The sequence below is a fragment of the Salvelinus namaycush genome, chromosome 20, assembly GCF_016432855.1.
Source record: "Salvelinus namaycush isolate Seneca chromosome 20, SaNama_1.0, whole genome shotgun sequence".
Lineage (NCBI taxonomy): Eukaryota > Metazoa > Chordata > Actinopteri > Salmoniformes > Salmonidae > Salvelinus > Salvelinus namaycush.
In genome coordinates, this window is record NC_052326.1 from 514,548 (window position 1) to 535,569 (window position 21,022).

The 21,022-nt window shown below is 44.3% G+C and overlaps 1 protein-coding gene across 1 annotated transcript in view; it reads right to left on the reverse strand.

Annotated features, from left to right (window-relative positions):
* LOC120064940 (kazrin-like) overlaps positions 1 to 21,022 on the reverse strand; it is a 152,069-nt gene that overhangs the window by 84,685 nt on the left and 46,362 nt on the right. Inside the window, exon 6 of the mRNA XM_039015540.1 lies at positions 2,319 to 2,541. Within this exon, the coding sequence (XP_038871468.1) occupies positions 2,319 to 2,541 (223 nt within the window). The remainder of the gene's footprint in view (positions 1 to 2,318; positions 2,542 to 21,022) is intronic.

The following is a 21,022-nucleotide window of genomic DNA, read 5'->3' on the forward strand; positions in this document are numbered from 1 at the left end:
AAATCTCACAGACGAACAGATGCTAAATAATGAACTAATGGTATTGTTCATACATCTCTCCTCTCTGAATGAATCAAAACAATAGCAAACTATACCAGAATCTCTTATGGTCTACAGTACCACTCAGAAGTGTGAACACACCTCCTCATTCAAGGGTTTGTCTTTATTTTTACTATTTTACTACATTGTATTATAATAGTGAAGACATCAACTATGAAATAACACATATGGAATCATGTAGTAACCAAAAAAGTGTTCGATTTTAGATTCTTCAAAGTAGCCACCTGTTGCCTTGATGACAGCTTTGCACACTCTTGGCATTCTCTCAACCAGCTTCATAAGGTAGTCACTTGGAATGCATTTCAATTAACAGGTGTGCCTTGTTAAAAGTTAATTTGTGGAATTTCTTCCCTTCTTAATGCGTTTGAGCCAATCAGTTGTGTTGTGACAAGGTAGGGTTGGTATACAAAAGATAACCTTATTTGGTAAAAGACCAAGTCCATATTATGGCAAGAACAGCTCAAATAAGCAAAGAGAAACGACAGTCCATCATTACTTTAAGACATGAAGGTCAGTCAATACAGAACATTTCAAGAACTTTTAAAGTATATTTACTTTAAATATTTTTGCAGTCGCAAAAACCATCAAGCGCTATGATGAAACTGCCTCTCATGAGGACCGCCACAGGAAAGGAAGACCCAGAGTCACCTCTGCTGCAGAGGATAGGTTCATTAGAGTTACCAGCCTCAGAAATTGGCAATTAACTGCACCTCAGATTTCAGCCCAAATAAATGCTTCACAGAGTTCAAGTAACAGACACATCTCAACATCAACTGTTCAGAGGAGACTACGTGAATCTGGCCTTCATGGTCGAATTGCTGCAAAGAAACCACTACTAAAGGAAACCAATAATAAGAAGAGACTTGCTTGGGCCAAGAAACACGAGCAATGGATATTAGACCGGTGGAAATCTGTCCTTTGGTCTGATGAGTACAGATTTTAGATTTCTTGTTCCGTGTCTTTGTGAGATGCAGAGTAGATGAACGGATGATCTCTGCATGTGTGGTTCCCACCGTGAAGCATAGAGGAGGACGTGTGATGGTGTGGGGGTGCTTTGCTGGTGACACTGATTTATTTAGAATTCAAGGCACACTTAACCAGCATGGCTACCACAGCATTCTGAGCGTTACGCCATCCCATCTTGTTTGCGCTTAGTGGGATGGCCCTCCAGGTTGTGTAAGGGCTATTTGACCAAGAAGGAGAGTGATGGAGTGCTGCATCAGATGACCTGGGCTCCACAATCACCCGACCTCAACCCAATTGAGATGGTTTGGGATGAGTTGGACCTCAGAGCGAAGGAAAATAAGCCAACAAGTGCTCAGCATATGTGTGAACTCCTTCAAGTCTGCTGAAAAAGCATTCCAGGTGAAGCTGGTTGAGAGAATGCCAAGAGTGTGCAAAGCTGTCATCAAGGAAAATAATTTTGTTTAACACTGTTTTGGTTACTACATGATTCCATATGTGTCATTTCATAGTTTTGATGTCCACTGTTATTCTACAATGTAGAAAATAGTTTTAAAAAATAAAGAAAAACCCTTGAATGAGTAGGTGTGTCCAAACTTTTGACTGATACTGTAGCTGACATGCACAATTGCCCGCTCTCAGTGGAACTATAAATAAGACAAAGCAGTAGCAGACTCACAAACCACTACATCCTACTGTCATGAATCCCATCACACACAGCTCAGCGAACGCACAAGCTCTGAAACACCCCCACACTTATATCCTATAGGCTCCACTACATCTATGAGCAAACTTTAAGAGACACCGCCTAGTGCATGTTATGACGTGAATGAAGCAACATGAGTACGACTATCCAGATCACCCTGATCAACCATGTGCTCACTGCTCTCACACCTCTCCCCTTCATGGCAGTGTATTGTGGCGCAAGACTCATGCCAGAGCGTCTGGTAGCAACTGTCTCCCGGCTCACACAGACAGAGAGAGAAAGAGCCAACCACGGAGCCGGAGCCAGGGGGAGCGTAGCCCCAGAGAAACCCACAGAGACTCTACCGCTGCCTGAGAACGCACACCAGGGGTAGACTTTCCCTGGTTCCATTCTCCCACTTCCCTATCAGGCTGCTGTGAGTTATCCAGCGGAGGAATAAGTTAGCGGAGGAACAGCGGAATGAGATTAGTCATCTAGACGGCCAGTTGTGCGTTACCCCAAATATTTCCCACACTCGTTTTAAAGACAGTCACACGTAAAGGTATATGTACTCGCACACACTCACACACACTCAGTGAGTGTAACTCACCCTGGTAGCGGAGGCTGTCATGGTCATGGTGGTTGTGCTGGTGATGCTGGTGGTTGTTCTCCAGGGGCGAGGGGGGGCTGCTGGCCCCCAGCTCTGCCAGTCTACGGCTGGTGGCCGACAGCTCTGAGCGCAGGTTGGTCACCTCCTGACTGGCAGACTGGATGGCCCCATCGATCCTCTGAGCCAGCTGCTTATTGTCTTCCATCATTTTAAGGATTTTCCCCTGAGGACCAAACCCACACAGAGCAGCATGGTGTCAAGTGGAGCATTGGGGGATGAAGAGACTGAGACCCTCTCCCCCTCTTCTCCTCCTCCTCTTCCTCTTCCCTCACAGTTTACTTCACACATAAAAATTCCAGCAGCCAGTCCCTCTTCTCTCCCCTCCGTTCAGCCAGGAGAGAGATGCTGTGTCTACCTGTTACTGCATACAGTCAGTATCCTCCTGTCCCTAACCAGTAGACTGTTTCTGTGTGACTATGTGTGTTTTGCCAAAGAAAGAAAGTGAGTGCGATAGGGAGAGAAAGAGAGACGGAGAGAGAGAGAAAGATCAAACACAGCAGGCGGTTTAGGGAAAGTGAGTGTTCCTGCCGAGGAGAATGTGCTGTGAGCAGCTGCTCTGTGAGAGGACCCAGCGTATAGAGAGATGACATGCACCCTTTTAAACGGAACGTACCATGTGCTGCAGCACCAGGGGAGAGGGGGAGTTAGAGGCGGTTAGACCGAGCCGAGCGCCGCTTCTCAAACTCTCTAACTACAGAATACCTCATGTATCCCACATCCTACAGACAGCCTGTAATGAGTTAGTAATCCACTCTTTTATGGGGAGATGAAAAGCTAATTTCTCCCACTTTCCTCCTCTCCCCACCTCTCTGGGCTTGGCTGTAATGTTGCTCCCTGTGACAAACACTAGTCAAGTGCTCTATATCATTCCCTCCTTCTCTCTCCCTCGCTCTCTCTCTCTCACACACACACACCCGCTGTCATTCTGTCACTCCCACCCCCTCTCTTTCTATTCATTATATATTCATCCCTTTGTCCCAGGAAAGCTCACCCCCACATCGGAGGAAAGAAAAAGGGGGCTGGCTCCAGCCCGGCTAAGAGGTAACAACATGTTAACCCTGAGAGCAAACTTTGCAGAGGACAGACAGAGAGAGAGAGGCACAACTCACTTATAAAGGGTCAACACGAAGGAGGATAGGCTGGGAGAATTCCAATTGAGCCCCAGCTAAAGAGCATTGTGGGCTTATGTCTTTGATTAAAGACTGCTCCAAAGGATTACCCGTCTGAGAATAATCTTTAAGCCCAACAAACAAACACTCGCAGATCAATTCCTATTTGGAGGGATGGACGGTTTTGTGAACCACAGAGATTTGAATATGTACTGCTTTTGTATAGCGAGGGAAATCGTCAACCCTTCTCAGCATAGCTACGACTCAGCACCCTTCTGTAACACCCTGATCAAACCATACATCTGGATTGATTCTATGAGCAGTGTTAAACATGTATATTCCCTGTGTCTGTGAACAAAGTCAGGGAGATAAATGTTTTAAAAAACACGTCACTCTGAGCCACTGTCTAGGTTGGGTGATAACAGCCAAAGTGCTCACTGGCATTCACACAATGGAGTGGCAGACAAAGGCAGGGCCAGGGCGAGACCAGGGAGTCGGTATAACAGACAGTTCTGGTACAAGATCCCAGTTTCACTGGGAGGTTACTGCAGTTCCACCACACCCTAGTTTGAAATGAAGCCCGTAATGTAATGTGGTGCAGCTGCTGGTGCTTTCACACATCATTTCTCTGTGCCTCTCAGATACTGTAGTAGTCGACCAGTTAGTCTGGCCTCAGGCTGGGAGACATGTACTATCCCTGTAAGAGAGAGAGAGAGAAACAGAGCGAGAGCGAGAGCGAGAGCGAGACGGACAGACAGACAACAGAGAGATCGAGGTGGAGAGAGGTGAGTAAGAGAGGACCAGTGTAGTCTGTTACCTCAGGCTAGCTCTAAGGTAGGCTGCAGAATGATGGACATCTATATAAATAAACAGCAGGACATTGCAGAGAGCACTTAGAACACGTTTTCACTATAGTTCTATGACTAGCAAAATACTTTCACATTTCTGTCACGCCCTGACATACAATACATTGCATATATGACGTAGGTAGAGTAAAGTTAATACGGCATGGTTATATCTGACTGATGTGGTACACCGATTAACATCTCAATTCATCAGAACCAGATTACAATCTCTGTTCAAAATGGTCAAAGCTACACATCCATGATGAATCGGTGTGACCATCAGCATCAGAGCTTGGAGAACAGTCTCTGTATAACTGAACTGTCTCATCAGCCCATGTTTGGTCTCTTGAGTCTGACATTTGAACATGTCTGCTTAGCGTTCACAAGGTGTAAACACAGCGACAGCTGGGGAGCCATGGTGGGGCAGTGTGTAGGAAAGCACTGTTTGTCTGTTCTGACCCCGGGTGGGGAAGGGGCTTCCATACACTGGGCTTTTGAATGATTCCAGGAGGTCAAGGGTCAACGCCTCCCAGATAGACATCAATAACAGGGCAGATACGTTGAGGATGTATAATCATTGCATCTCACTAACACAAGGTCCTCCTCTGTCTCTAATGTAAAGACATGTCAGACATGCCTTATGGCATTAGAAGTGAATCCAACAGACAGACTCCCCTCTAACCCTCTAACCAGGGAGAGTTATCCTCCTCTCTCTTGCTACTTTCCTAACTTAGCCCAATGTTGTGGTTGTTTGTTTGTTCACTAGTTTGATGCTATTAACGGGAAGTGTAATTAAGTGTGCCAGAGGCGTGCAGTTAAAAAAGAGCTATTGATAAACAGTCACCATGACTGTCTGCCTGGGTTAATTGAATATCGACTTATCCTCAGCAAACTAGAATGCTTTCCATTTTTCCCAATAGTAGAGTGATGTAATACCATGGTTAACTATTTAAACAGCTCCTATCAGGGGCATGTGAGGAAGAGAAAGAAAGGAAGAATGGTCCGTCGTTTCTTAAGTGATAGAAAGAGAACCATCATTGGAATCGCGTAAGTCTGTGTGATAGTGTAGGATGGCCTCCGTAAGTCTGTGTGATAGTGTAGGATGGGTCAATGTAAGAGCTGTGAGATAAAGTAGGATGGGTCTCTGTGAGTCTGTGAGATAAAGTAGGACGTGTCTCTGTGTCTGTGAGATAAAGCAGAATGGGTCTCTGTAAGTCTGAGATCAAGTAGGACGCATCTCTGTAAGTCTGTGAGAAAGTAGGATGGTCCCTTTGAGATAAAGTAGGATGGGTTTCTGTGAGTCTGAGATAAAGTAGGATGGGTGTTTGTCAGTCTGTGAGATAAAGTAGAATTGGTTCTCTGTAATTATGTGAGATAAAGTAGGATGGGTCTCTGTAAGCATGTGAGATAAAGTAGAATGGGTCTCTGTGAGTCTGAGATAAAGTAGGACACATCTCTAAGTCTGTGAGATAAAGTAGGATGGGTCCCTTTGAGATAAAGTAGGATGGGTCTCTGTAAGTCTGTGAGTAAGTAGGATAGTCCCTTTGAGATAAAGTAGGATGGGTTTCTGTGAGGCTGAGATAAAGTAGGATGGGTGTTTGTCAGTCTGTGAGATAAAGTAGAATTGGTTCTCTGTAATTATGTGAGATAAAGTAGGATGGGTCTCTGTAAGCATGTGAGATAAAGTAGGATGGGACTCTGTGATAAAGTAGGACAGTTCTCTGTGAGATAAAGTAGGATGGGTCTCTGTGAGTTCATGATAAAGTCAAATGGATCTCTGTAAGTCTGTGAGATAATGCAGGATGGGTCTATGTGAGGGTGTGAGATAAAGTAGGATTGGTCTCTGTAAGTCTGAGATTTTCATTTCTTATTGTTTATTTAACCTTTATTTAACTAGTCAAGTCAGCTAAGAACAAATTATTATGTAAAATTAAGACATAGGAACATTGGGTTAACAGCCTTGTTCACAGGCAGAACAGTAGATTTTTACCTTGTCAGCTCTGGGATTCGTTCTAGAAACCTTTCGGTTACAGGCCCAACGCTCTAACCACTAGGCTACCTGCCGCACAAGATAACATAGGATGAGTCACTAAGTCTGTGAGATAAAGTAGGTTGGGTCTCTGTGACTCTGAGATAAAGTAACATGGGTCCCTGAAAGTCTGTGATAACGAAGGATGGGTCTCTGTGAGTCTGTGATAAAGTAGAATGGGTTTCTGTAAGTATATTAGACAAATTAGGATGGGTCTTTGTGAATCTGTGAGATAAAGTAGGTTGGGTCTCTGTGACTCTGTGAGATAAAGTAGCATATGTCCCTGAAAGTCTGTGAGATAAAGTAGGATGGGTCTCTAAGTCTGTGAGATTACAAAGGATGGGTCTCTGTGAGTATGTGAGATGAAGTAGGATGGGTCTAAGTCTGTGAGATAAAGTAGGTTCGGTCCCTGTGAGTCTGTGAGATAAAGTAGGAAGGTCTCTTTAAGATCTGTCAGATAAAGTAGAATGTATCTCTGTGAGTCTGTGAGATAAAGTAGGATGGGTCTCTGCGAGATAAAGTAGGATGAGTCTCTGTGAGTCTGTGATAAAGTAAAATGGATCTCTGTAAGTCTGTGATAAAGTAGGACGGGTCTCTGTGATTCTGTGAGATAAACTAGGATGGGACTAAGTCTGTGAGATAAAATAGGATGGGTCTCTGTGATTCTGTGAGATAAAGTAGGATGGGACTAAGTCTGTCAGATAAAGTAGGGTGGGTCTCTGTGTCTGTGGGATAAAGTAGGAGGTACAGTAGGATGGGTGTTTGTCAGTTTGTGAGATAAAGTAGTATGGTCTCTAAGTATGTGAGATAAAGAAGGATGGTCTCTAATTCTCTGAGATAAAGTAGGATGGGTCTGTAAGTCTGAGAGAAAGTAGAATGGGTCTCTGTGAGTCTGAAATAAAGTAGGACGCATCTCTGTAAGACTGTGAGATAAAGTAGGATGGGTCCCTTTGAGATAAAGTAGGATGGGTCTCTGTGAGTCTGTGAGATAAAGTACGATGGGTCTCTGTGAGTCTGTGAGATAAAGTAAAATGGGTCTCTGTGAGAACTTAGGATGGGTCTCTGCGAGACTCGTCTGAGATAAAGTAGGATGGGTATAAGTAAGTCTGAGATAAAGTAGAAGGAGTCCCTGTGAGTCTATGAGATAACGCCGGATGGGTCTCTAGGTCTGAGATAAAGTAGGATGGGTCTCTGTAAGTCTGTGAGATTGTCATTTTTTATTTAACCTTTATTTAACTAGGCAAGTCAGCTAAGAACAAATTATTACTTAAAATGACGGAATAGGAACAGTGGTTTAACTGCCTTGTTCACAGGCAGAACAACAGATTTTTACCTTGTCAGCTCTGGGATTCGTTCTAGCAACCTTTCGGTTACAGGCCCAACGCTCTAACCACTAGGCTACCTGCCGCACATAGGATGAGTCACTAAGTCTGTGAGATAAAGTAGGTTGGGTCTCTGTGACTCTGTGAGATAAAGTAACATGGGTCCCTGAAAGTCTGTGATAACGAAGGATGAGTCACTAAGTCTGAGAGATAAAGTAGAATGGGTCTCTGCAAGTATGTGAGATAAAGTAGTATGAGTCTCTGTGAGTCTGTGCGAAAAAGAAGGATGGGTCTCTGTGAGTCTGTGAAATAAAGTAGTATGGGTCCCTGTGAGTCTGTGAGATAAAGTAGGATGGGTCTCTGTAAGTCTGTGAGATAAAGTAGGATGGGTCTCTGTAAGTCTGTGAGATAAAGTAGGATGGGTCTCTGTAAGTCTGTGAGATAAAGTAGTATGGGTCCCTGTGAGTCTGTGAGATAAAGTAGGATGGGTCTCTGTAAGTCTGTGAGATAAATTAGGATGGTCTCTGTAAGTCTGTGAAATAAAGTAGTATGGGTCCCTGTGAGTCTGTGAGATAACGTAGGATGGGTCTCTGTAAGTCTGTGAGATAAAGTAGTATGGGTCCCTGTGAGTCTGTGAGATAACGTAGGATGGGTCTCTGTGAGTCTGTGAAATAAAGTAGTATGGGTCCCTGTGAGTCTGTGAGATAAAGTAGGATGGTCTCTGTAAGTCTGTGAGATAAAGTAGGATGGGTCCCTGTGAGTCTGTGAGATAAAGTAGGATGGTCTCTGTAAGTCTGTGAGATAAAGTAGGATGGGTCCCTGTGAGTCTGTGAGATAAAGTAGGATGGGTCTCTAAGTCTGTGAGATAAATTAGGATGGGTCTCTGTAAGTCTGTGAGATAAATTAGGATGGTCTCTGTAAGTCTGTGAGATAAAGTAGGATGGGTCTCTGTAAGTCTGTGAGATAAAGTAGGATGGGTCCCTGTGAGTCTGTGAGATAACGTAGGATGGGTCCCTGTGAGTCTGTGAGATAAAGTAGGATGGGTCTCTGCAAGTCTGTGAGATAAAGTAGGATGGGTCTCTGTAAGTCTGTGAGATAGTTCTATCATCAGCCTTCGTCAGGGTGAGAAGAAGAGGAGGAACACTTGACTGTTAGATCTCAGCTGTGTGTTAGGTCAAGGATTTCCCCACATCTCCTCATAGTGACTGCTGTTTCATAGCAACACCAGGGTATGGCAGGACATGCAGGGAGCCACTCCAGGGGGAGCCATGTTGCATCCTGTCTGAGGCTGGAGCAGCCCGCTGAATGAGAACTGACAGATTGGCCACCGTGGACACGAACAGGCAAGACAGGAGGAAATGAAGAGTGGTTGTTTTGAAGGACGAGGAGATGAGTGCACTTAAAAGGGGGATGCTTCCACATTTCAGTTTAAGAACTGTCGTTGAAAAAGTAGTATTCCATTTGCGTTAACCTGGGTTCAGAACCATGGAATTGACTGATGCAATATGAGAATGAGGTGTGTCATGTATTTCTGTGTGGGAAATGTGATTCAACTGCAGTGTGGAACTACAGTAAAAGAGAATGTCAAGAGAGGTTATATCTTCTTTCCCACTGCTCGTCTCTCCCAGTCCGGCCCTCTCTGAGCCAAACAACATCCATTTATGGTCAACACTCTGAATCAAAGTTTTCACACAGTCTGAGGATTTATGCAAATGTCACAGTTGGGGGAAAAGGGACATTTATGTAAATGCTTGAGTGACAGTGGGGAGGGGGAGGCCTTTGCCCTCTTCTACCCTGCCCGAGCGATGGCAGTGTGCCACACTGGGACAGAGTAGCATTGATGGAGAACACAGTCGATGGCACTGAAACTGAGCTCTCATTCTTCATCTGCCATTTGGCTGCCTCGCTTTCTCTCTCTGAACCTTCCACACAGTCAATGGAACTAAGCCTAGGAAACAGAATATCGAACAAACGAGCTATGTTTTGATAAAAGAGAGTAAATCACTTCTTTATTCAACCCTGCTGCGAGCGCACCTGAGTACATTCCAATCAACCTCTGGCAGCAGTGCTAGTATCTTTTATCAGAGCTAAACCCTATTACATATTCCACAGGAGGATATCCAACCTGGTTCACACTCCAAGCCAAACACTATTACCAGGTTTTTTTATGCATCAAATGTACCCTGAGGCCCTGCTGGCTATGTGGCTTGAACTCTGACAGCGATAAAGTCCCATCCCAGGAGCGGGCCCTATGTTGACTGAGATAAGGTTTGTAGGTAGGACCTTTTATCCGCTGTCAAACTCAGTGCCCTCCTTACGTACGCCTGTCTGTCGCTCCAGTCCTCCCTAGCTGCTCCACTCCCCTCTCTCACAAGCCTCCATCTTTGATAGAGGAGCAGTAACCCCCAACACAGTGACACGATCTCTCCACTCGAAGATAACGGGCAGACAGGGGTTGCGGAGTGTGATGCCAAGGGCCATGATGAGGATTACGATAAATCCCAGCCTGCAAGGCAGTGTGGGGGGGGGGGGTGAGGAGTGGTGAGGAGTGTGTACCTGGGGTTTGCTGGGGATTGTTGGATGGAGAATAGAACAGAGAATGCTAGACTTGACTAGAGAGAATCAAATGGCCCCAGTGAATCTTTTCCTCCCTCTTTCCCTCTGTCTCTCTTCTGCCCCCTGCTGGGTGTTCTCTCTCTCCGGGGAGTAGGTAGAGGTTGGTCCTAACCAGTGATACAGGGTCAGAAATGTTCTCATGCCCCTCAAGGTAAAGGTTAGTAATTGGGGTCTAGTACTAGATCTGTGGGAAGGGCCAGGCAACTTCCATCTCAATGTAGCTGCTCCTTAATTAGCATGAATCCTGTTGACAGGCCAGGTTTAGGTAGAGCAGACCCAGACATGGAGTAGGCTACAGGACAATGTCACACACAGAGAGGCTAAGTAATGTTGACACAAAAGGTATGTGGCATACAAAGCTCCCACTCCGCGAACTCTCTGATGTCTAATTGAATTCTCTGTACTGCTAACCCCCTGTGTATAGCCTCGCTATTGTTATTTTACTGCTGCTCTTTAATTACTTACTTGTATTTCCTATTCTTATTTGTACTGCATTGTTGGTTAAGGGCTCGTAAGTAAGCATTTCACTGTAAGGTTTACACCTATTGTATTCGGCGCATGTGACTAATAACATTTGATTTGATTTGAATCCCCTCCTCCATTGTTCCCCTCTCTCGATTACAGTGCTGCTATGAGATTAAGGGCTGTGCCTCTCTACCCCCAGGGGAGATAGCGATAACCGACTGGATCATCCTCAGCACAATGGAAGGTGTCATTTGTATAACGGCAGACGTGGAATCAGTGTTACAATTAATAAATAATACGGATCGTTTAAGTCTCGACCATAAACCAAACTGATATTTAGCCATTTTTCACCATGAGAGGATTGTTCCTCAGGCGAGCTACGATATGTAAAGGTATCAGTAAAATAACGCTGTGGATATTCCAGACGATGGTTTTAATAAGGCTCATCGTCCCAGCTCTGCTCCACACGGAGAGCCTCATTCATTCCCACTCTCCTCTCTCTGTACACTGAAGTGATCAGTCAGGGGGGAATGCTGTGGAAATCGCAGCGACAGAGCCTCGCCGGCTTGATTTATGACATGCAGTTAGTTATTTATTGGCTAATCATGGCAGGCGGCTGAGAGCGGACTGAGGCATACCTACAGAGGAGGAGAACAGCCATGGAGCTGTGCTGAGCTTCCCGGGAGACAGATGAAGAAGACGAGCCTGCTAGGGTTATTACTAGGAGAGATAGGGAGAAGACTTTTTCAAATCACCAGAGGAATCTAAAGGCAGTCGTGGGTCATAATTCTCTCTGCCTAAAAGTGCATTCCAATACTGATGATAGTGCAGGACTCCAAAAGTGTGTCGTGAGGTTGGTATACAAGTAACAAACGACTCTTCATCAATCCAGAGTGCTCTGCGATGAGAGTGAACGTCCTGTTGTATTATTCATTAGAAGAGAAGAGGGATTTTCCCCAGCTCTGTCACTCCACCAATCAGAGGAGAGTGAGAGAAAAGAGCAGATCAATCAGAGCTCTCCTTGGGAGAGATTCTGAGGGCATCCCACTCAAAGAGATGATTGACAGCCTGGGGTAGTACCAACAGAGTGTGTACAATGGATCCATAAAAACTGATACTGTATTGGTATTGAAGAGCTATCATATTCCTGTTCATTCCCCACGGTGAGGACACATCTGTGGTAACCGTTCTGCTGATTTGGTAGCTCATCTCGCTGGGACTGGCCCATGTCCTAAATATGGTGGGGCAGCTACAGCGAGGCATAGCGGGAAAACGACACCAATCTTCCACCATCACTCGTCACATGTCTATGTGTCCGCTCTCCTCTCTCTTTCACTCTGTAACTGTCATCTCCTCTCCTCTCTCTTTCACTCTGTAACTGTCATCTCCTCTCTAACTGTCATCTCCTCTCTCTTTCACTCTGTAACTGTCATCTCCTCTCTGTAACTGTCATCTCCTCTCCTCTCTGTAACTGTCATCTCCTCTCCTCTCTCTTTCACTCTGTAACTGTCATCTCCTCTCCTCTCTCTTTCACTCTGTAACTGTAATCTCCTCTCCTCTCTCTTTCACTCTGTAACTGTCATCTCCTCTCCTCTCACTACAACTGTCATCTCCTCTCCTCTCTCTTTCACTCTGTAACTGTCATCTCCTCTCCTCTCTGTAACTGTCATCTCCTCTCCTCTCTCTTTCACTCTGTAACTGTCATCTCCTCTCCTCTCACTCTGCAACTGTCATCTCCTCTCCTCTCTCTTTCACTCTGTAACTGTCATATCCTCTCCTCTCTCTTTCACTCTGTAACCGTCATCTTCTCTCCTGTCATCTCCTCTCCTCTCTCTTTCACTCTGTAACTGTCATCTCCTCTCCTCTCTCTTTCACTCTGTAACTGTAATCTCCTCTCCTCTCTCTTTCACTCTGTAACTGTCATCTCCTCTCTCTTTCACTATAGAACTGTCATCTCCTCTCCTCTCTCACTCTGTAACTGTCATCTCCTCTCTCTTTCACTATAGAACTGTCATCTCCTCTCCTCTCTCTTTCACTCTGTAACTGTCATCTATACTCCTGCTGCTGTCCACTTGTTCCACCAAGCGACATCATCAATCACTCTAATAAAAAAAAGCACATTCCTATCAGAAATACATCTCCTCTCATCCAAATAGTGGCCCACTAACAACTAAATATGGCCATGCTTATCAGGCTTCAGGAATGCTACAAATATAACAGAAACATGGGAATGTGGTCAAAATGGTGTTCTGCTCCTTGCAAGATAACAGAACTAATAGTGCTGGGGAAAAGATTAGGGAAATATTGTGGCTAGTGCATATTGACTAACTACTGTATCTTCCAAATATAAATTGGACAGAATAAATCAGCCTTCCAAAGCATATAAACTGTGAGAGATGGCTATAAGGGGAAAGAAGGAGAGAGAGCGGGAGAGATGTAGAGAGAGCCAGAGACAGTTGGATGCCAAAATAGTTGAAGTCAGTTATTATATTTCAACATTTATCTCTTGGAAGGAGCAAGAGTTATCAGAGGGACTAAATTGAAAGACATTCAAGCGTGCAGTGGGGACTCAGGAACACTGATGACCCAACAAGCAGAAATCCATTCAACACTCCAGGCTTAGCCTGCCATGCAGCTCTGCACAACCTTGCACAGAGGAGAGCAGAGCAGAGAAGAGGAGAGCAGAGAAGAACAGAGAGAAGAGCAGAGGAGAGAAGAACAGAGAGAAGAGCAGAGGAGAGACGAGCAGAGGAGAGCAGAGGAGAAGAGAGGAGACGAGAGGAGAGCAGAGGAGAAGAGAGGAGACGAGAGGAGAGCAGAGGAGAAGAGAGCAGAGGAGAGGAGAATAGAGGAGAGGAGCGCAGAATAGAGGAGAGGAGCGCAGAGTAGAGGAGAGGAGAAGAGAGGAGAGAAAAGCAGAGCAGAGGAGAAGAGGAGAGAGGAGAAGAGAAGAGAAGAGAAGAGAGGAGAAGAGAGGAGAGGAGAGGAGAGGAGAGGAGAGGAGAGGAGAGGAGAGGAGAGGAGAGGAGAGGAGAGGAGAGGAGAGGAGAGGAGAGCAGAGGAAAGCAGAGGAGAGAGGAGAAGAGAGGAGAGCAGAGGAAAAGAGAGCAGAGGAGAGCAGAGGAGAGCAGAGGAGAGCAGAGGAGAGCAGAGCAGAGCAGAGGAGAGGAGAGCAGAGGAGAGCAGAGCAGAATAGAGGAGAATAGAGGAGAGAAGAGGAAAGGAGAGCAGAGGAGAGCAGAGGAAAGGAGAGCAGAATAGAGGAGAGAAGCAGAAAGGAGAGCAGAGGAGAATAGAGGAGAGGAGAGGAAAGGAGAGGAAAAGGAAAGGAAAGGAGCCAGTCGACACAGGACTGCAAACACAGTAAAATCAGGGAGACACAGCACACTGCTGCTACCTCCAATAATTTAAAATGCATAGTCAATTAACCACCAGCCACAACACCACAGTAGAACTGGCAACCTGACAGCAGGACTTTGATCATTTTAATGAGTTGGGGCAATATGGCTGAGTCGTGTTTAAATGTAATCGAAGGAATGGTTGGAAGAGGTGTGTGTAGGGATGTTAAAGTTATAGGATATGCACACTTTACGTTATTACAACTGCAGGGAGACAGTTACAGTATGGAAATGTATTTAGGTTAAATTACGACGCTGGCGTGCTCCCTTTCCAATATGTATTTTATGTAATGGCCCCGACGTAGTTTACTGTAAATGTGTACGATTTAAATGCGGTTAATAAGCTGGCTTCTGTAGAGGCTGAGAATTGAATTAATCTGCATTCCAAATTAGTTTGTCTGAATCCAAAACTAGTACGGCTTAGGGAGTTATGAACCGGGTAGGAATTATAGCATGAGTAATACTAAGAAGCGTGAATAGTAATACAGGACATTGTGCGATGCTTCCCATTGTTTTCCAATTTGACATCTGGCTAACCTCATTTACACAGTAATGTTTTGGGACCGTATTTGTAGTAATTATTCGAGTTACGGAACACATCCGTGTGTTACGAATCAGTTTGTGTGCATGCGTGTGTGTATGTGCCTGAGTGCCTTGTATCTGAGTGTGTGTGTATGTGTATACCTTGTACCTCTGCACATTGATCTGGTACTGGTATTCCCTTTGTAAAGCTCCATTGTTGTGTATTTTGTTGTATTCCTTGTGTCACTGCTTTATTTTTAAACTCTGCATCATTAGGAAGGGCTTGTAAGCAAGCATTTCACTGTAAAGTCTACACCAGTTGTATTCGGTGCAGGTGACAAAAAACGTTTGATTTGTGCGAGCATGCGTGCGTTTGTGTGTGTGTGTGCACGTGTGTGTATGTCTGAGTGTGTGCATGTGTCCGAGTGTGTGCATGTGTCCGAGTGTGTGCATGTGTCCGAGTGTGTGCATGTGTCCGAGTGTGTGCATGTGTCCGAGTGTGTGCATGTGTCCGAGTGTGTGCATTGTGACAAAAGGCGAGAGAGAGACAGAGAGTGTCTGCGTTGATTACTTTGCTTCGACTGACACTGTCACAACCACAGGTACTTTAACAAACAATCAGTCTTAAATTGGAGTGCACCTGCCATCCTTAAAAGACCTAAAGGCCAATCGTTCATTTCAGAACCGTTGAAAGCCTAATGGCTCTGCCTGTAGCTGTTATTCCCTGGAGCACCATCCAATCCCTGTGTTTAAACACGAACCACAGAGGAGCAAGCAGAGACACTCCTTTAATTAATGGTACACTGTATACACCAGCACAAGATGAACCCCTTTAGACAAAGAAACCGTCAACATTAGTCCCACACCACACCTTGCACAAAGCTCCACTCAAACTCAAGCACATTTTTAAAAGCCTGGATATGTTATTATTGGCTGTTACGTTTCAACTCTGCAGGCCCTGTTGACATGCATTGATTTAATTCCCTCTGCAGCATGAGGTTGATTTGGACAGGTAGGTCACCTACAGAGAGAACAAAATGAGCAGTTGATGAACAATCAGGTTTGAACTATTCAGAGTGACGTTTTTACAGTAATCACCCGTTTAGAGATTATAGAGGTATATGGGATTTGTATGGTTCTGTACTGTGTCCCTCACTCTCTCTACTGTCTCTTGAGAATATTGAGATTGCTCATGTTCTCCCGTTAAGCTCTGTAAGGACTCCTTCATACAACCACAACACAAGTCTGGTTCTGATTATTGTACTCTACAGATGAATAACCAAGGAAGCATTCTTTGGAGCACAGACAGAACCAACAATAAGTGATTCATCATAACCTTCACCTTTAACATGCCTGTCGGATTAAGATGTTGTTTTCTTATGAGTCTGATGTTCATGTAGGGAATTCAATGGAACATGTTGACTGGAGCAGTTCATCTTTTAAAAAATGTAACTACATGTAATCCCCAAAAGTAATTATTTATCATGAGAGGACCGTAAACAATAATTAGTAAATGCTGCATACGCCAAGAAAGGTTCAAATCTCACCTTTCTGGTACAAATAGTTATAAACTGCTGTGGTGTAGTTACTTTTGAAGACACAAGCTCAAGTACACAGTACAAATACGCTAAAAATATGAAAATATAAAACATTTATATGACGTACTTCCTATTTAACTAAATTGTACGAATAAGGCTTGGAATGACTTATATGCTTTCTAAATATAGTATAATCAAATTATAAAAACACAAATTATAAGATTTCACCTTCCTTATAACTGTAAAATATATATGTGTATGTTTAGTGTTAGAGAAAATGTGCATGTTTTCTAGAGGTCTCCGTTGATCAAAACATAGCTGTGAACGTCACCCAAAATTCTAGCTTGGCTTCCTGAACTCGCTAGGAACTCGCCTTTCATCTCATATTAATCTTGTTCGTCTATGAAAAAGAGAAGAGTTTATTTTGTTAATAGCTATAAATCAATCTCAGAATGTGCTACCGTGATGAAACCACTCTCACCTGCTGCATTATGATGTAACAATTGCAGGCATATGCTTTGTCCGTGGCTGTGATGTAGGGTTCAGCCAGGAGTTGATGGACAGTCAGAAGAGCGAATTAAATTATAGGAGGGACATCCCAGCTTCAAGTGGTTTCAGATTTCACATCCTACGTCAAGGCTAACAAAATATACTACTGTGTCCGCGGGAACCAGGGCTATCGCTCAATGCAAGCCATTTCGATCTACGGTGTCCACAGATCGATTTCTAAGCGAAAATGTCGGTTGGAACCATTACTAGAACCACGGAGGTCCCCTAAACGGGGGGCTTTACATCTAACACGGAACCCAAACCGGCTGCGCGCGAGCGCCATCGTGCATAAATGTATTTTGTCCCCCCACACCAAACGCGATCACAACACGCAGGTTAAAATATCAGAACAAACTCTGAACCAATGACATTCATTTGGGGGACAGGTCGAAAAGCATTAAACATTTAGCTAGCTAGCTTGCACTTGCTAGCTAATTTGTCCTATTTAGCTAGCTTGCTGTTGCTAGATAATTTGTCCTGGGATATAAACATTGAGTTGTTATTTTACCTGAAATGCACAAGGACCTCTACTCCGACAATTAATCCACACATAAAACGGTCAACCGAATCGTTTCTAGTCATCTCTCCTCCTTCCAGGCTTTTTTATCTTTGAACTTATATGGTGATTGGCATCTAAACTTTCATAGTATTACCACGACGACCGGCAACAAAGTTCGTCTTTCAATCACCCACGTGGGTATAACCAATGCGGAGATGGCACGTGGGTACCTGCTTCTATAAACCAATGAGGAGATGGGAGAGGCAGAACTTGCAGCGCGATCTGCGTCAGAAATAGAAAGGACTTCTATTTTAGCCCTTGGCAACGCAGACGCTCGTTGGCGCGCGCGAGCAGTGTGGGTGCAATAATTGAATAACATAGATTCCTACATTTATTTTGCGACGCGAGCGGTGTAGTCAGGGTATAACACCTTGCCCAAACCGGCTGCGTGCGTGCGCTATCGTGCATAAATTTATTTTGCCCCCCACACCAAACGCGATCACGACACGCAGGTTAAAATATCAAAACAAACTCTGAACCAATGACATTAATTTGGGGACAGGTCGAAAAGCATTAAACATGTATGGTAATTTAGCTAGTTAGCTTGCACTTGCTAGCTAACGTTAATTTGTCCTATTTAGCTAGCTTGCTGTTGCTAGATAATTTGTCCTGGGATATAAACATTGAGTTGTTATTTTACCTGAAATGCACAAGGATCTCTACTCCGACAATTAATCCACACATAAAACGGCCAACCGAATCGTTTCTAGTCATCTCTCCTCCTTCCAGGCTTTTTCATCGTTTAAATTATATGGTGATCGCATCTAAACTTTCATTGTATTACCACGACTACCGGCAAAACAGTTCGTCTTTCTATCACCCACGTGGGTATAACCAATGAGGAGATGGCACGTGGGTACCTGCTTCTATAACCAATGAGGAGATGGCACGTGGGTACCTGCTTCTATAAACCAATGAGGAGATGGGAGAGGCAGGACTTGCAGCGCGATCTGCGTCAGAAATAGGAATGAGTTCTATTTTAGCCCTTGGCGTCGCAGACGCTCGTTGGCGCGCGCGAGCAGTGTGGGTGCAATAATTGAATAACACGGATTTCTAAATTTAGTTTGCGACGCTCGCGCACGCGACGTGTCCGGTCTGGTCAGCATGTTAAGAGGTCAAGGCGTATTTCAACTGCATCTTCCTGGTATCTTATGTCATGCAGCAGACAAGAGGACAAGAGTTCATTAAAATACAATCTGCTCTCTAAAGAAACCATGAAGATGATGACAAAATAAAAGTGCTCCAGGGATTTAAGAGAATGTTATTTGACTCAATGATATTGAAATATATATTGCTTGAGTCAGAGAGCACTGTTTTCCTATACTCACGACTGCTGTAGAAATAACTGCTGGTTAAATAAATAAATGTAATATCAGGTTATCTGGGACGTAACTTAACACTGTATGTACTAGAACTGCACCGTACACTGAGCGTACAAAACATTAGGAACACCTGCTCTTTCCATGACAGACTGGCCAGGTGTATCCAGGTGAAAGCTATGATCACTTATTGATGTCACCTGTTATCCACTTAGATGAAGGGGTGGAGACAGGTTAAAGAAGGATTTTTAAGCCTCGGGACAATTGAGACATGGATTGTGTGTGTGTGTACCATTCAGAGGGTGAATGGGCAAGACAAAGATTTAAGTGCCTTTAAACGGGGTATGGTAGTAGGTGCCAGGCGCACCGGTTTGAGTGTGTCCAGAACTGCAGCGCTCCTGGGTTTTTCACGCTCAACAGTTTCCTGTGTGTATCAAGAGTGGTCCACCACCGATAGGACATCCAGCCAACTTGACACAACTGTGAGAAGCATTTGATTCAGCATGGGCCCGCATTCCTGTGGAACATTTTCGACACCTTGTAGAGGTCAAGCCCCAATGAATTGAGCCTGTTCTGAGTGCAAAAAGGGAAGGTGTTCCTAATGTTTTGTCCACTCAGTGTATAGATTGCATAGCATCTTTGTAATTGTACTTTGACAATTTCTTCATTGTGAAATAAACTAAAGTCCCATTAGGACTGTTATGAGAGGCCGTCAGTGGGTGAGTCAGCTATCCAGTGACACAGAGCCATTGGAGGAGATAACAGGGGCAGGGGAATAACCCCAGGAAAACATAGTGGGAGTTCTAATGAATACTAATCACATGATGTAGATGCCGTACACAGCCTACTGTACGATCATGATGATTCCAACCACTATTTTTTTAACATACTGGAATTGGATTTCTCTATCAGGGACATTTCCTATCTAATTTATAACATCCAATGTGACACTATACTTTCTCTATTCATCTTCATATCAATTTGCGGTGGCTTTCTATTGTGTCACCTTATGCATAATAACATAGACTGACGTAGAGGTCTCCAAAACCCAATGAGGGGATCAGGGGCACAAGACAATTAACATGTGAGTGAAATGACAAATTGAGTGAATTTGACCAGACAACTGGTAGAACACGCTGGAACAAATTCAAATGAGCCATGTCTAAAGCGGGCAACCTGTCTGCCTTAACCACTTTGCTGAGAAGTGGCTCTTGAGGCAATTCAGCCGGTCTCACTTCATCACTAGGGTTCTTGTGTGTCCTGTCCAAAATCGCAGATTGGGAGTGAAAGCTAGCTGACACACACACACACACACACACACACACACACACACACACACACACACACACACACACACACACACACACACACACACACACACGAGGCCAGGATACTCTGGGAACTGTCAGGATTAAAACACGTAGCAGCGCTCATAAATAGATGGGATATATCTTTGGTAACCTTGTCCATGTGATTACACTAGTCATTATAGTAGTCATCACAGTGGCAGGGACATCTGTGGTAGGGCAACTGGTTGTTGAAGGGGACAGAGGACATTAAGGAAGGTATCATTTAACTTGAAAATACCAAACAGTATTTTTTTTATCCTAATCATACAGTTGACTAAAACTTTATATAGTGGAAAGCGACCTCATCCTGGTAAAATGGAAACAGTATTGAACAGCAATATGATGAAAACTAGGTCTGGATTATGGATTTTGCCCAGAACCTTCAACCATTCCTAAGAATAACCCTGCATCCATAGTATATTTGATTCAATATCGAGAACCGCCATCAAACTCCTGGCTTGCTGCAATCGCTAGTACAGTTCATCTCATGGAGTTCTGTATTTTGGCCAGCTGGTGGCGCTGCAGCAAGCCCAGGTTCCTATTGTAAAGTCCACATGACACCCTGTATGACATCCAGGTATAATATAATAACCATGGTGTGAGGGCTATGCTAGGAGGTACAAGTGATCCTATCAAACCACCTGCTGTGGGTGCTGTTAGGTGGGTACTGGGTACTGTTACCACCTCTGTACAGTATGAAGATGACCCAATCACCTGTATGGAGGGAGGCCTGCTGAGCCCTCCAGAGGATTACAGACAGATAGATAGCCTCTCTGTTTAATTACATTACACCAGGATATGACACTCATAAACCAGCAAGCTACTATTGATGACTGTTTTGACTGACTTAGTAATCCGGGGGGGGGGGGGGGGGGGGGTTACTAAGCTAACATATACAATTGTTTTAAGATAGTCATACCATGGACCATTTAACTATTTGATTTAGATATTTAGGACCCCTGTAGGTATAAAAACATAAATCAAAAGTGATTTGATGAAACATTGAATTTGGCCTTACTGCTGT